Source organism: Pinus tabuliformis, chromosome 5_1 (assembly GCF_031772625.1).
Source record: "Pinus tabuliformis cultivar Carrire ecotype Pingquan chromosome 5_1, CPIR1, whole genome shotgun sequence".
Classification (NCBI taxonomy): domain Eukaryota; kingdom Viridiplantae; phylum Streptophyta; class Pinopsida; order Pinales; family Pinaceae; genus Pinus; species Pinus tabuliformis.
In genome coordinates, this window is record NC_142305.1 from 697,208,097 (window position 1) to 697,221,576 (window position 13,480).

At 37.3% G+C, this 13,480-nt stretch overlaps 1 protein-coding gene across 1 annotated transcript in view; it reads right to left on the reverse strand.

Annotated features, from left to right (window-relative positions):
* Positions 1-13,223, reverse strand: part of LOC149166854 (glycine-rich RNA-binding protein 4, mitochondrial-like) — an 82,218-nt gene extending 68,995 nt beyond the window's left edge. The window contains exons 1-2 of the mRNA XM_089432792.1: positions 12,889-13,223; positions 12,701-12,769 (exon numbers count right to left, since the gene is read on the reverse strand). Coding sequence (XP_089288918.1) covers positions 12,701-12,769; positions 12,889-13,036 — 217 coding nt within the window. The 5' untranslated portion in view covers positions 13,037-13,223. The remainder of the gene's footprint in view (positions 1-12,700; positions 12,770-12,888) is intronic.
* Between the last annotated feature and the right edge of the window lie 257 nt (positions 13,224-13,480).

Below are 13,480 nucleotides of genomic sequence, written 5' to 3' on the forward strand. Positions count from 1 at the left end.
CGTCCCTTTCTAAATTTGAACTACCATCTATCCTGTAGTTAACTAAAGAAGGATCCATGTGACTGATCCTCCAACACTACACACGAACTTGTGAATATTATTCCCGCAAACTAGAAACACACTCACAATCTCCGTGAACTCGCTCCATGGTCAAGGGAAAGACAACTCATTGTCTTTCTGGCTAAGACACAATCCAGAGAAGACCTTCACTTGCTACAATTTTCAACGCAATTAGTTTAGTTTAGTCTTTTAACTTGTTAATTCTATTAGATTTGAGTTCTTTTGCACTTAGAGGAAATTAACCTCAAGTTTAACTGGTTATATAGTTTAATAAGGCCCCTTTTCAACGTCAACGTGTCAACGTGTCGATGAGGATGTCGATACGGATTTCTCATTGAAATCCAATGCTTTTATGATGAGGATGTTGATACAGATTTCTTGTCACCTAATTTTCCTTCATCATGCTTTTGGTAATTTCTTTATTTACTTCAAGTATGGATGTTGTTGAACTACTTATTGGATTTCCTCTTGGACTTTCTATCTTTTGAACTGCAGCATTTGAGTATGTCTTCACTTCAATTGGATTTGGATTTGTTTGAATTGTGAGATTAATGGGATCCGTGTTTGTTCCTTTTTCTTCAACTTGCACTGCTACATCTGAAGATTTTGATGCTTCTTTGGCGATAAGTTCTTTGAATTTATTCTTCAATGATTTCTTATTATCTTTAGGTTTTTTAAACTGAGTAAGCAATTTTTATTATGATTTTTTTAACGTGAAAGTTCTTTAGCTTTTGATTTAACTTCATTTTGATGCTCAAGCTTCTCATTTTTTAAATCTTTGATTTCTTCTAATAACTTTTGATTAAGGTTTTTTAAGTGCAAATTTTCTTCCTTCTCCGATAGATTCTCATTGAATTTCTTTTCGAGATATTGATTTTCTTCTTGTAATTTTTTCTTTGTAGCTTTGGACTTATTGACCTTCGCAAGTAATTTTTTACTATGGTCCCTTTGTCACAAAATTACCTTGTCCTTTTCTTTTGACTCACTGTAAAACATATCTTCGACAACTTTATGTTTCTTTTCTGATACCTCAAATTTTTGTTCAAGTTTTGTGAGTTCTTTCTCTAATATTTTCATTTGCATCTGCTCATTACCTTCATATTCTTTCATAATAAATATATTTCCACATATTTTGTATTTTTTTAAAACGACCCATGCTCAAATTTCATTTCACAAAATGGACATTTAGTTCAAAATGTTGACTTACATGAGGAACTCATCTTCCATTCTTTCTTGTCTTCTTTGAGGTATATTTCCCTGCAATATAATTTTATTTTTTTTTGAATTTAGATATTATTTTTATAATACCTCTTTCTCCTTATATAAAAGACTTTATGACTGCTCTTTTTACTTCAAAACTCCTTTTATACACCTTAATCTCCTTATATAAGGAAAAAAAAAATTCCCTTTTGGCTTTTCTTTATAAAAATATCTAGTTACCCCTTTTTTCTTGTTAAATTACGTACCTTTAAAATATTCATATTAATTATAATACTCTTTCTTTTCATATATATATATATATAACAACTTTTCTTTATTAAAAAATAAAATATAAATAAACTTCAATTACGGCCAAATGATATAGCCTTCTTTTAACTTCAAATTGACTTGTAAGGAATTGAAATATAGCCTTGTAAGGTCGCGGCTTTCAGAGGAGTTGATTAAAATAATAGTGGAGCACATATGCACAGGGGGACGGTGATAATACACATGAATTGCCGACAATAACTATTGAACGGGCAATGAACAAATAAGGCTTTGTAGACTATGATTTTGTGTGTAAGCATGGAGTATGTTGGATGGTATGATCAAATGGTACTGCGACTGATCGACTAATCATTGGGAATTGTGGATGGCATACTACAAAAAGAAATGGTGGTTGGTTCGGTTGTGGCTACCATTGAGCGGCGGCTAATTCCGCTGTGACTGTGGTATGGTCGAGCAGAGTGGTGCAGCGGGTGCAGATAGCAGCCATGGCAGTTGATCGAGGTGGCCTTGTGGTGGAGCAAGCTAACGTTGGCCATGAGAAGCCTGACTGTGGCGGCATTGGGCCAGTTGACAACTTTGGGCCAGCTTATTATTTTAAAATAAATTTTTTAAGATATATAATTCTCCTTTTTTATACTTTTTTCTGATATAATTTATATTATTTATTTTTCAGTTTAAAGAAACAGATAAAATATATATACATATAGTCCCGGGGGGCAGCTCAATTAGTGATTGAAGTAATGTGAGTTCTAAGAAAACTAAGAGATCCAAGATTCAAATCCCCCCATTGTGACCCAGTTTACGAAGAGGAGGACAAGTCATAGACCCCCAAATGTTTACTAGTAGCTATGTGTCAAGTGGGTTGTTGGGTTCCTTTGGGATATATATATATATATCTTCTTTTAATATTATATATTCTTTCTTTACAATTTTTCATTGATTTTATTTTCTTTTCTTTCTTTTTTTTATGGCCAAAGGCCAGATTAGATTGGCTTTGTGCAACAGTTGAGCGGCCGAAGGATCGAATAGCTCTGATACCAATGTAGCGAACAAAGTTCATACTCACAAGTTAAATACTCCAAAACACTTGGAATATGAAGATGTCCATTGAGGATATATGTATATATATAAAATGTATGAATGAGAATATGGCTGGTTACAAGTGAGGGTCCCATATATATTCCTACACGGGTGCCCCTTCACGAATGGTCATGTCCTAAGAGACATGCCTCTTCAATATACCAATCATTGTTACTATTAATTATTTATATTCATTACAGAAACCCTTTCAGGGACCTATTATTTTTTGTGATGTTTAATATGGAGCCAAATATGCTATACAGTTTTGCTTCTGTGTTCAGTTAAAGAGATGCTTCTGAAAAGTTGTGTTATTTGTATCATCATCAATCGAATGTGGTTATCTATAAAGCTTCTTTGTAAGATATACATATTTGACACACTTTTAGCCTTTCCTCAAGGATCATATCTACCTTTATCATTAATGCAGAAGCAGTTCCAACTAAAGTAAACAAGAAAAGACCAGGGCAAAAATGAAAAATTGATGAGCAGAAAATTACAATGATGCTTTGACAAAAAAATGTGTCTACAAAAAACATGCAAAGGGGTAAATTTCCCTAAACTTATAAGAAAGACAGAAAGATCAACGAGCCAAAATATAAATGTAGCTTTCTGGATAATAGTGATGCAAGTGCATAAGATAGTGATGGGATCTGAAATGGTCCATCCTTTGGCTTCAATTTGACTATGTTTCCATCCATTTTGGTGATATTTTGCAGCGAAAAATAAATTTTCTATGATTTAAGATGTTTAAAATACTTCCACATACTTAATTGCAGTGATATGTGCTTCTGTCGTTTTCAGACTATTTTTTGTGTTACCTATAGGTCCTATAGGAAAGAACAGCAGAAATATTTTTTGAATGTTGCCTACACATTAGTTGTATGCATGCGAGATTAAAAGCATGTCAACGACTAGTCAAATGTGTCGCATGGGAAGTTATCATGGATGAGTTAGTTGATGATTAGTTACATTGTGAACCACTAATCCTTGATTAACAATCCAGGTCTTCTTCTTCCTTTGTAGAAGTTTGAATTCTTCCTCACTCCTTATTTTTTATAGGGAGGAAGAGACAGATAAATAAAGGCAGTTTTTCCCCAAATGTAGCCCAAGGGGTTTTTGGATCTACACACCTTTGCCCTAGCAGATGCACCCGACAGGTTGTTGGGTCACTTACACAAGCACAAAGCACATTTGAATTTCATGTCTGAATGTTATGTTATATTTTACCTCCCTGTAATTTCCTTCTCCTGGGTACTCTCTGTTTCCCCTTCATGTACATTGTGACAGATAAATGTTAAATTTTCCTTGAAACTTTGCAACTACTTAGATGAATAACTGAAAACTGAAACTAGCTTCCTTTCACCAAGATACAAATTTTCTTAACAATTCAGATGCAGCGGAATAAAAACACATCACACAAATTCACACACTTGATTTCTCAGGAAACCCAACTAGGAAAACCTGCTTCCTTGATGTGGCTATTTTATTGATTGTCTTGGAGCAATTGAATCAAATAAAAAGCAATATGTCCCTCTAACAACATACTTGTTCTCCTGCTGATATAGCTTGAACTTGTCGTGCCAACCCTTGATCCCAGCTCCTAAATCCTAGCGCACTTGTGATCTCCTATTACTTAGGACACAAGCTCTCTACGCTCTCCACAAACAAGGCTCTCTCACAACCTGTGAGCTTTGTCTTGTCACAAACCTTTGTGCACAAAACTTGTGAATTCCTTACGCCTCCGTCCTCTCTTTATAGATTCGATCTATGCTAAACTAGGCAAGTACAGATTTAGAACTTGAGTTGTGATTGACAAGTTAACTAAGTCAAACTGGTTCTCTCTGCAATCATCACTGGAGTTATAACTCGTCCTTCCTTCAACCAAGACTGAAGAATAACTTGCTCTAACTGAACTACTAACTTCCACCTCGTTCTGTAGTCAAACTGATGAAGACTCCACTTAACTGAAGCTCCAACTCTATGCATGCCTAAGTTGCACGAAACGGGGAAACGGCTACGAGTTTCCGAAACGGGAAGCGATACGAAACGCGACCTCCCCAAATTTTGGAAACGGTGAAACGCGAATATATATATATATATATATATATATATATATATATATATATAGATATTGAAAATATTTAAATATATATATATGTGCAATCATAAAGCATAAATGATACATTATAATTTATTACACTTAACATTAAGATTTATATAGATATTGCAAATATTTAAATATATATATATGTGCAATCATAAAGCATAAATGATACATTATAATTTATTACACTTAAACATTAAGATTTAATTTACATCACATTTACTCATGAATGATCACATAATGAAAATAAAAATATCGGAATATCCAAAACCAACCTTTATTATATATCCAAATCTCAAAATCAGCCTTTATTTATATTAATATATGAGGCTGCAAGTACAATAAAGACTATAAGGCTGCAAGAGAGAGATCCAAATCAGGATTTTCTGCATCCACATCCCATTCTTTAGAAGGACCACTGTTGTATTAGGAGTCTCCTCCTACATAGTCGAACGACCTTAGTGCTCTTGATTAAATACACGTTTCATACCCTAGTACCCTACATGATCTTGATTATTGGGAGTTTCCCCTGCATAGAGGGCTTGGTTCTCTTGATTAAATACAAGTTCCATACCCTAGTACATGATAAAATCCAATGGAAACATTGCAATCCCTCTAATCCTGAAATCCTGAAAAACAAATAAGTCTGCTGAATTTTGAGTGAGATCTAAAATTCTACTTTCTCCATATGAAATCCAATGAGGGCGAAACCACTCTCAAACATCCTGAGTCATTTCATGGTAATGTTAAAAATTTAAGTAAAAGGATGAAAATGAAAAACAAAGGAGAATATCACTTTTACTTTAAGAATTTAACATTACCATGAACTACATATCCCTCAAACTTCCTGATGAACTGCATATCAACACTAAGGCAAAAATTCACTTTTATAACTTTAAACACGCATCTAGAAGCAACAAGAAGTCACTAACATACCCTAAAAGTAAATTAAAAAAAACACAAGTTAATGAGGAAACGTGGGTCGTACGGCCCTGAAACGCGTTTCCGGCCGGCCGGAAACGCGTTTCACGGCCGTACCAAACGCGTTTCCGCGTTTCGTACCTGTTTCCATACGGAAACGGACCCCTATACCGGAAACGCGTTTCCACGTTTCGTACCTGTTTCCATACGGAAACGGACCCGTACGGAAACGGACCCCTATACCACATTTCCTGCAACATAGATGCATGCTAAATTGATGATTATTCCAGTAAACTGGAAATAAGTTATTATTGTTCTCGCTCTTGTTCTGGGGTCAACATGTACATCGAATGGTTGGAAGGACCTAGTCCTCTATATCGAGATTGCGAAGAATGCAAAACCATCCCATGATTAGAGTGGCACTTGATAGATGGACAAGAGCTCAGATCTTGAAGAGAGGATCTCAGGTTGATATCTATGATTGAAGAAGGCTTTCTATTTAGAGGGAGCATATCGTCATGTAACAATAAGATATTATGAGATGAGAAAAAGGATGAGAAGCAATATGTCCTTCATGCAAGAACCATCAGTGACAGATGCTTTCGTGATATTAAGTACAGCAATGATAAGGAACATGCCACATGCTCTCAGAGGAAGAAGATCGTAGCTCTTGTTGCCTAATGCATTATTATCAAATGTATGAAAAGTTGACTTTCTCCATGACATTTAAGAAGAAGCATTCTAGGAGCTACCTCAAGGCTTTGAGGCACGTAAGATGAGATTCAAGATTACAAATTGAAGAAAGGCCAATATGGACTCTAGCAAGTCCCGTAGACTTGGCATGTTTGGAATGTTGGTCATCTGATGCAGACTCCAACCTCTCTTCATAATGAAAGTACGTCTTTGATATTTGGTTTTATATATGCTAACAGTTTACTTCTGCCAGGATCAGATCATCTCATCAGTACCAGAGGATGCTGACCTCTGAGCCCAAGTGATCCACTACTTGCAATTATTAATGCGGTAGAGAGATGATGAGGACTTCCTTGTTAAAGGAAGTATGTTGACAAAGATTTGACATAATGTTTTACTCTTAAGCAATTGAAAGAAACTCCTCTTTAGATTAAGATTTGATGGATCCCATGATGAGCTGGTAGTCAGATGAATTCTTGCTTTGCAGCATGAGCCAGATAGAGCCTGGATATGTATATTGGATATCTAGATGAACTTAGTAATCATGGGTTGAGACACACTATCGAAAATTTGATGGATACACCGATGTTGACTGAGACTGAAACTGTTGTTGACAGGAAAAGCACATTTGGATGTTGCAGTAATTTGGGGTCTACCATGATTTCCTAGATGAGCTCGAAACAGAATTTTGTTGATTTGAGTATGACTAAGGCAGAGCAAATTGTTGCTAGCATGGCTAGCTATGAGATAGTATGACTGAGAAAGCTCTTTGGAGAGCTGCTTGAGCATGTGTTGGGCATGACTATGATATACTGACTTTTAGAGAATTTTGTGTTTTATGATCGATCCAAGCATTTTGAGATTGAATATCACTATATCCAAGATATGGTGCAAAGGAAGCAGTAAGGCTCCGACATTGAAGCAACAAGACTTCAACAGATGAGTAGATAGCAGATATTCTTACCAAGCCATTGCCAAAAGGGAAGTTCTTGGTCTTCAGACACATATTGAACTCACGGATGTGACCCTCCTGAGTAAGGGTCACAACTAATTGTTGCCCCCCTTGTCTGAGCTCCCAAGGTGAGGAATTGAGCCATGAGAGCTCCTAAGGTTGAGGGATCTATGGACAATAGGATGTGCGATCCTTGTCATTTATGGCAAGTTGGGCTATCCTGCCTATTGTCACTGTAGGGTGTGTGTGATCCTTATCATTTATGACAAGTTGGGCAATCCTCCTCTATCATCAAACTGGACTTGACAGAATATACCCCAGTATGCATCCTACCCACAAGCTGGGCTTGTTGGGATTGCCATCCATCTAGCCAATGGATGAGGAGAGACTTGGGAGTGTGTGATCCTTACCTCTGGTAAGTTGGGTATCCTCCCCAAGTGAAAGGATGCAAGTGTTCTACCACTTTATTCTTGAGGGTTGAGGTAGGAAGATCAACAAGCGATAGGATGTATGATCCTTGTCACTTATGACAAGTTGGGTATCCTACCTATTGTCGGACAATAGGATAGACTGTGATCCTTACCTTTCATGGTAAGTCATATCCTGCCTATTTTCGATCAGATATAGGGTGGTAGATTAATCTCGCCTATTTTTCGTGGATATAGGGTGGAAGTCGGAGCTCCCCTATGATGATTCTTCTTCTTTAGATCGAGACACCATTACTCAGTTGATGATCAAAGGAAAGACAAGTTGAGACGAGATGTAATGAGATGGATATCTTGTTGGTGCAACTGAGACGAAGGTCATGGAAGTCGACCTGGATTCTAGTAGGGTTTGGAGGATCTAATCGATCTCCCCTACCATTGATTGTGGATTGTTCTTCTTCTATGAGGTGAAATAAGATGAGATGAGATATGATGAGACATCTGAGATGAGATTTATGATGCAGATGGACATTCCTCCCTAGCTGAGAGGAAGTGTTGAAATTTGAGCAGCTTCGGGATGAATTTCCCCAAAGGGAAACCCAACTACCACAAAGAAATCCCATCGTGTCCCAAAGAGAATTTATAATGGTCAAAGAAGAATTCAGAATGGATAAATAAATATAATTATTGTGACAAAATTATATGGGCGAAAAAATTGGAAAATATATTTAATGTTAATTCAAATTTTATGTTTCTCTCCAAGTCGACTTCATATTGACATGTCGACTTGCCTAAAGGACGTGACCCTTCATAGGTGGCAACAACTATAAATAGGCACTCATCCTCCTCCATTTGTATCTAAGTTCGGATATCTTCTGAGGCAAGTCTGCGGCCTATTCTGAGGCAAGTTTGCGGGCTATTCTGAGGCAATTTTGTGGCCTATCTGAGGCTTTCTCTGTGGCTTATTGAGGGTGTGTCTGTGGCCTAATGAAGGCTCCTTTCTGCGGCCTAACAGTGGTTTGTTTAGCGGCCTAATGGCACTAATCTCTGTGACCTTATACACCTCAGCTTTGCGGCCTAATGCACCTAACATTTGCGGCCTACTGTGGATCGCAACTTCAGATTATTCTCTGTGTTTGTGGACAAACATCTGTGAACTACAGTGTCTCACAACTGCAGCCTAATCTCTGTTCAAATGCGCTCTCTCTCTGATTATATATGCGGCCTAATGAGCTCATCATGTGCGGCCTTTCTCTGAGATGAAGGCGACTTCCAGCAAGCTAAGAGGACAATGGTTGGACAGATAGGACATGATTGGTATGGCCTTCTAGACCTAATTTGGTGTAACATTTTTGGGATATGTTGCTGCCCTAATCCAGTGTTGTTTGTGTTACGATATTTGCACATTTGATAAACTGAACAGCAAAGGAACTTGAGATATTTGACAGTAATCCATGACATGATATTGGTACCTTTGTGACAGTAATGTTTGAGCTAATTCTTTAGTAGTAGTGTCAGTGATGCTTGGGCATATCTTCAATGAACATGACAGAGTGACCTCTGTTAAGGCATGTTGTGATAGTGACCTGGTCATGTAACAATGTCCTATATCTCAGTGATCTGAAGTATATGACAGTAATGGTTAACTGTAACATGGATAACATACTCTTACCTTAATAACAGTAATCTCTGATATATGACAGCAGCAGTAATCTTGTATGGTAGTAACCATGTTGTATAGCAGTAACAGTGACTTTGATACATCAATGATGAATGATGATGATGATGTAACAGTAATCAATGTCAGTGCTCCAAAGATAGTGATGACAGTGATTACAGTGCTGCTTTAACGGTGATGACAATGTTCCTATGACAGTGATGGCAGTGCTCGTTTGACAGTGATGACAGTGCTTCTATGACAGATGTGACGGTGTCTCTATGGCAGATGTGATATTGTGATATGATAGCAGCTCTCTTGGACTCGTTTCGTTCAATTCACAAATGAAGTTGTGAACTGACTTGGATTGGCCCCATGAACTGACTTGGATTAGCCCCATGTGACCTAATATGATTGATGAAGATGTCTCATTCTTATTGTACTATGTATCTCAGCTGAACATTTAATGAATATCTAATAGAAGAAAAAGTTGGTTCGGTTTTCCCCCTTGTGGGGTTTTGCCCTGTTCTCTGACCTAAATCATGGTATCTCGATTGAGTATGCTTTTCTTCTGTTGTTCTTTTCTATTCCGCTGCATTGTTGAAGTTATTGTTCTCTTTACATAATTGCTAATGATAATATGATGTTATGGGGTGAATGTAATGTAAAATGTTGAAAAGGTTTAAAAGTGCAATTATCTTCAGCAGAGAACAATCTAGCCCTAAAAATTAACATCTTTCATGAATTTGAACATGGTATTAGAGTGAGTATTAATCTCACTTATTCAATTCAACAATTGATCTAAAATATTTTTGCCTAGTGGCATCGCTTAATAGTACTTTGCAATTGCAAAACTAGGTGTTTTTCAATCATCTCCTTTTCTAGGACTTCCAAGGGTTTTACTAGGGTTTAGTATTAAACCCTCCTTCGAGGCTACAATTATTCTTTTAGGGTTTAACCCTCCTTCAAGGTTAGCGCATTTTTTCTAGGGTTTAAACCCTCCTTGAAGGAAAACGTACTTTTTCTATGGTTTCCAAGGGGCTTTTCCAAGGTTTTAAACTCTACTCTAAGGCCAACACTCTCTTGTATTTTTTTGTAACAATAGGTAGAACTGCAGATTTTTTCCTGGAAGAAGTTGGTACCTCGTTTTCTCTTGGACCAAGCAAGGTAAACTTCTAAAGACTTTACGAAAGCTTCTTCTTCCATTGTTATTAAAATTAATGGATTCATCTAACATTGTACATGAATTTGTGCACTCCACATATGGGTCTTTCCTCTTCAATTATCAACAATAGAATAGTGGAAAGAAAGTGAACTTAATGAAGTTCCTACTCATGGTCTCCCAAGATCTTATCCATTGCTTCTTAAAAATGATTCGCCTATAGTTGATTCTCACAAGTTTCAATGGACCTCAATAGTTAATTTACCAACTAGTTTTCAAGACTAGAGCCATCAACCACTCAGCCATCTCTCCCAAGAACAACTTCTATTCTACCCCTTCGGATAATACCTAACTATAGGCATAAGGTCGAGTCGATACAAACCATCCTGTGACATATGATGTTTATGTTTTTTCATGATCATTTGGAATGGAAAAAAGAAACGAATTTCCCTCTCCTCTCACTCAAATATCAAATTGAAATTTGAAAAACTTGATCAATTTATAGTCAAATCCCTTCCATAGTGCATTTGATCAGAATACAAGTGTTTCCTCAAAATCTCCTCCTACAGTGCTTCGACGGACAAAGGTTGATCACAAGGACCTTTTAAGGACTAGTCTATATCATATCCTGCAGAAGTCTCTTCTTATGTACCTTTACCAAAGACCATCTCCAACAACTTCTGTAATCATGCAATCATGCTAGTGTGGGAGGTATGGTGATCAAGGGGAGTAACATATAATGTATTTTCTATGAGGCCCTCATTCAGCATTAAGGGGAATGTGAATCTTGTGAGGTATTGCCTTCTCTCTGTGGCCCCTTATTAAAATTAAGGGGTGATGATGAAAAAAGAGATGTAATCTCATTTTCGACAATAGCTGACCTTATATTGAGTTGGGCATTTATAAGCCCATTCTCATTTTTGGCCATGACCAACATTATATAGAGTTGGGTATTTATACATCCACTCCCATTTGTACATTTTCTATGTGACCCCATGTTCAGCTTAAAAGGGGATGCTGAAAATTGTATAAGTTTCACTTTCAGCCACAGTGAAATGGAGGTAGTAAATAAAAGAATTGGAAACATGTCGCAGAGAATGTCGGATAAAACCTAACAAAATGGAATTTGGCTTTCCCACAAGCTGAGTTTGCCTACAATTCTAATTTGAATAAATCTGCAAGACAGTTGCCTTTTTCGATAGTTTATGGAATGAACTGGAAAGTATTTGTAGATTTATCAGTTGTGCATGTTAGTAGAGATGCCAAAAAGCTGACAAAGCATATCTATGATGTTCAGGTGCAAGCAAAGCAGAAGCTAAAGGAGACAAGAGAAAAATATAAGGCACGGACAGATCTTCGTAGGAAGGAAAAGTCATACAAGTTAGAGAACAGGTGGTCGTGTACCTGAAAAAGATTGGTTTTCAAAGGGCACGTGCAACAAGTTGAAGTAGAGAAAAATGAACCATGTAAAATTTTCATGCGGATAAATGGCAACACATGTGCCATTGACTGGCCAGAGGAATTGGATATCAATCTGATCTTCAATGTTTTAGACATTTATACATATGATGCAGGGCGAAATGATAAATTTGCTGACACTGTGGGCATGGCTTAGAAGGAGTAACTGGGAAAGAAGAAAAGGAAAGAAATTGAATTGATTGTGGACACGAAGCTTATGAATGTGCGAACTAAGAATTACAAACATTATTAAGTCAAGTGGAGAGGCTTGGATAACTAAAAATGAAGTACAGTGGAAGTAGCCTGATTGGCACCGGGTCCGAAACTAAATATAGGTACAACTCGCAACCCAACAGTATTGTATCTGTGTGTATTTCTAAACCTAACTTGGCAGTTGCACTTGAAAAGGCTGAGGTGCATTACACAGCTCAGGTAAGGGAATCCATCAATACTCTGTATTTATTTTTTATTCACGTGTTAAAGTGTGTTGAATCCATAGGGTTTGCAATGAGTGCATTCGATATGTACGCTAGTACAAACCCATCTAACCGGGTCTGATATGCACTTCAAGGTTGCATAGCTTTTGGAAGCGAGTCAATGAGAATTTGAACAGTAGCAATAACAGAGAGAATTTTCACCAATTAATAAAATGTTCTGTGCATGTTGAATAAGGTGCACTGAGCAGAAATGAGATTCTAACCTTCAGTCACGTCTCCATAGGTTGAAAATGCATCTTTGAGAGTCTTCTCATCAGCATGCCATGGCAAGCCTTTAGACAATTAAAACTTCCCATCAAAATCCATGGGCACCGGATTCTGTGAGGAATCCTAGGAACAGGCCAACGCAAAATCGCTAAAACCAAAATGAAGCACAATGCAAAGAACAAACCTCCGACGAAGAGTTTGGAGGAGGCAAGTCCCCTCGTGGTCACATGCAGGAGTGGCAGAGCAGGAACTCCGGCATAACACTGGTGAGTAAAATGATGTCTGAGCAAGCTGCAGCGTGCCAGACCGCTCACATGCTTCAGAAACTCCATGGCAATGATCCTTCGATAAAAATTTGCTATAGCAGAGATGAAATATATGAAACTGTAAAACCCATACTTGCCCAAACGCTACATGGAATTTGAGGGATAGATTATGATTTATGGAAGGGGACCCGCCTAAGCCGTACAACCATTTCCTGTGCAGTTGAAGTCCTTCATGCAAACAGAGAGAGAGACAGAGATTAGGGGAGAGTTAAATTTGAAAGGTTTATATATAGTTTGACTGGCATTAATGGTTAAAAAAAGTGTTTTTTTTTTTTTAAGAGTTCACAAGTCCAAATTAGAAGGGTATAATGTGTATGGTTTTGTAGGATTAGTAGTGAAATTTTTCGGTGGAGGTGGGTCCTTTGTTCCACGAACAAGGTGTCTCATACACTAACAATGTGTATAGCTTTGTAGGATTAACAGTCAAATCTTTGGGCGGAGGTGGGTCCC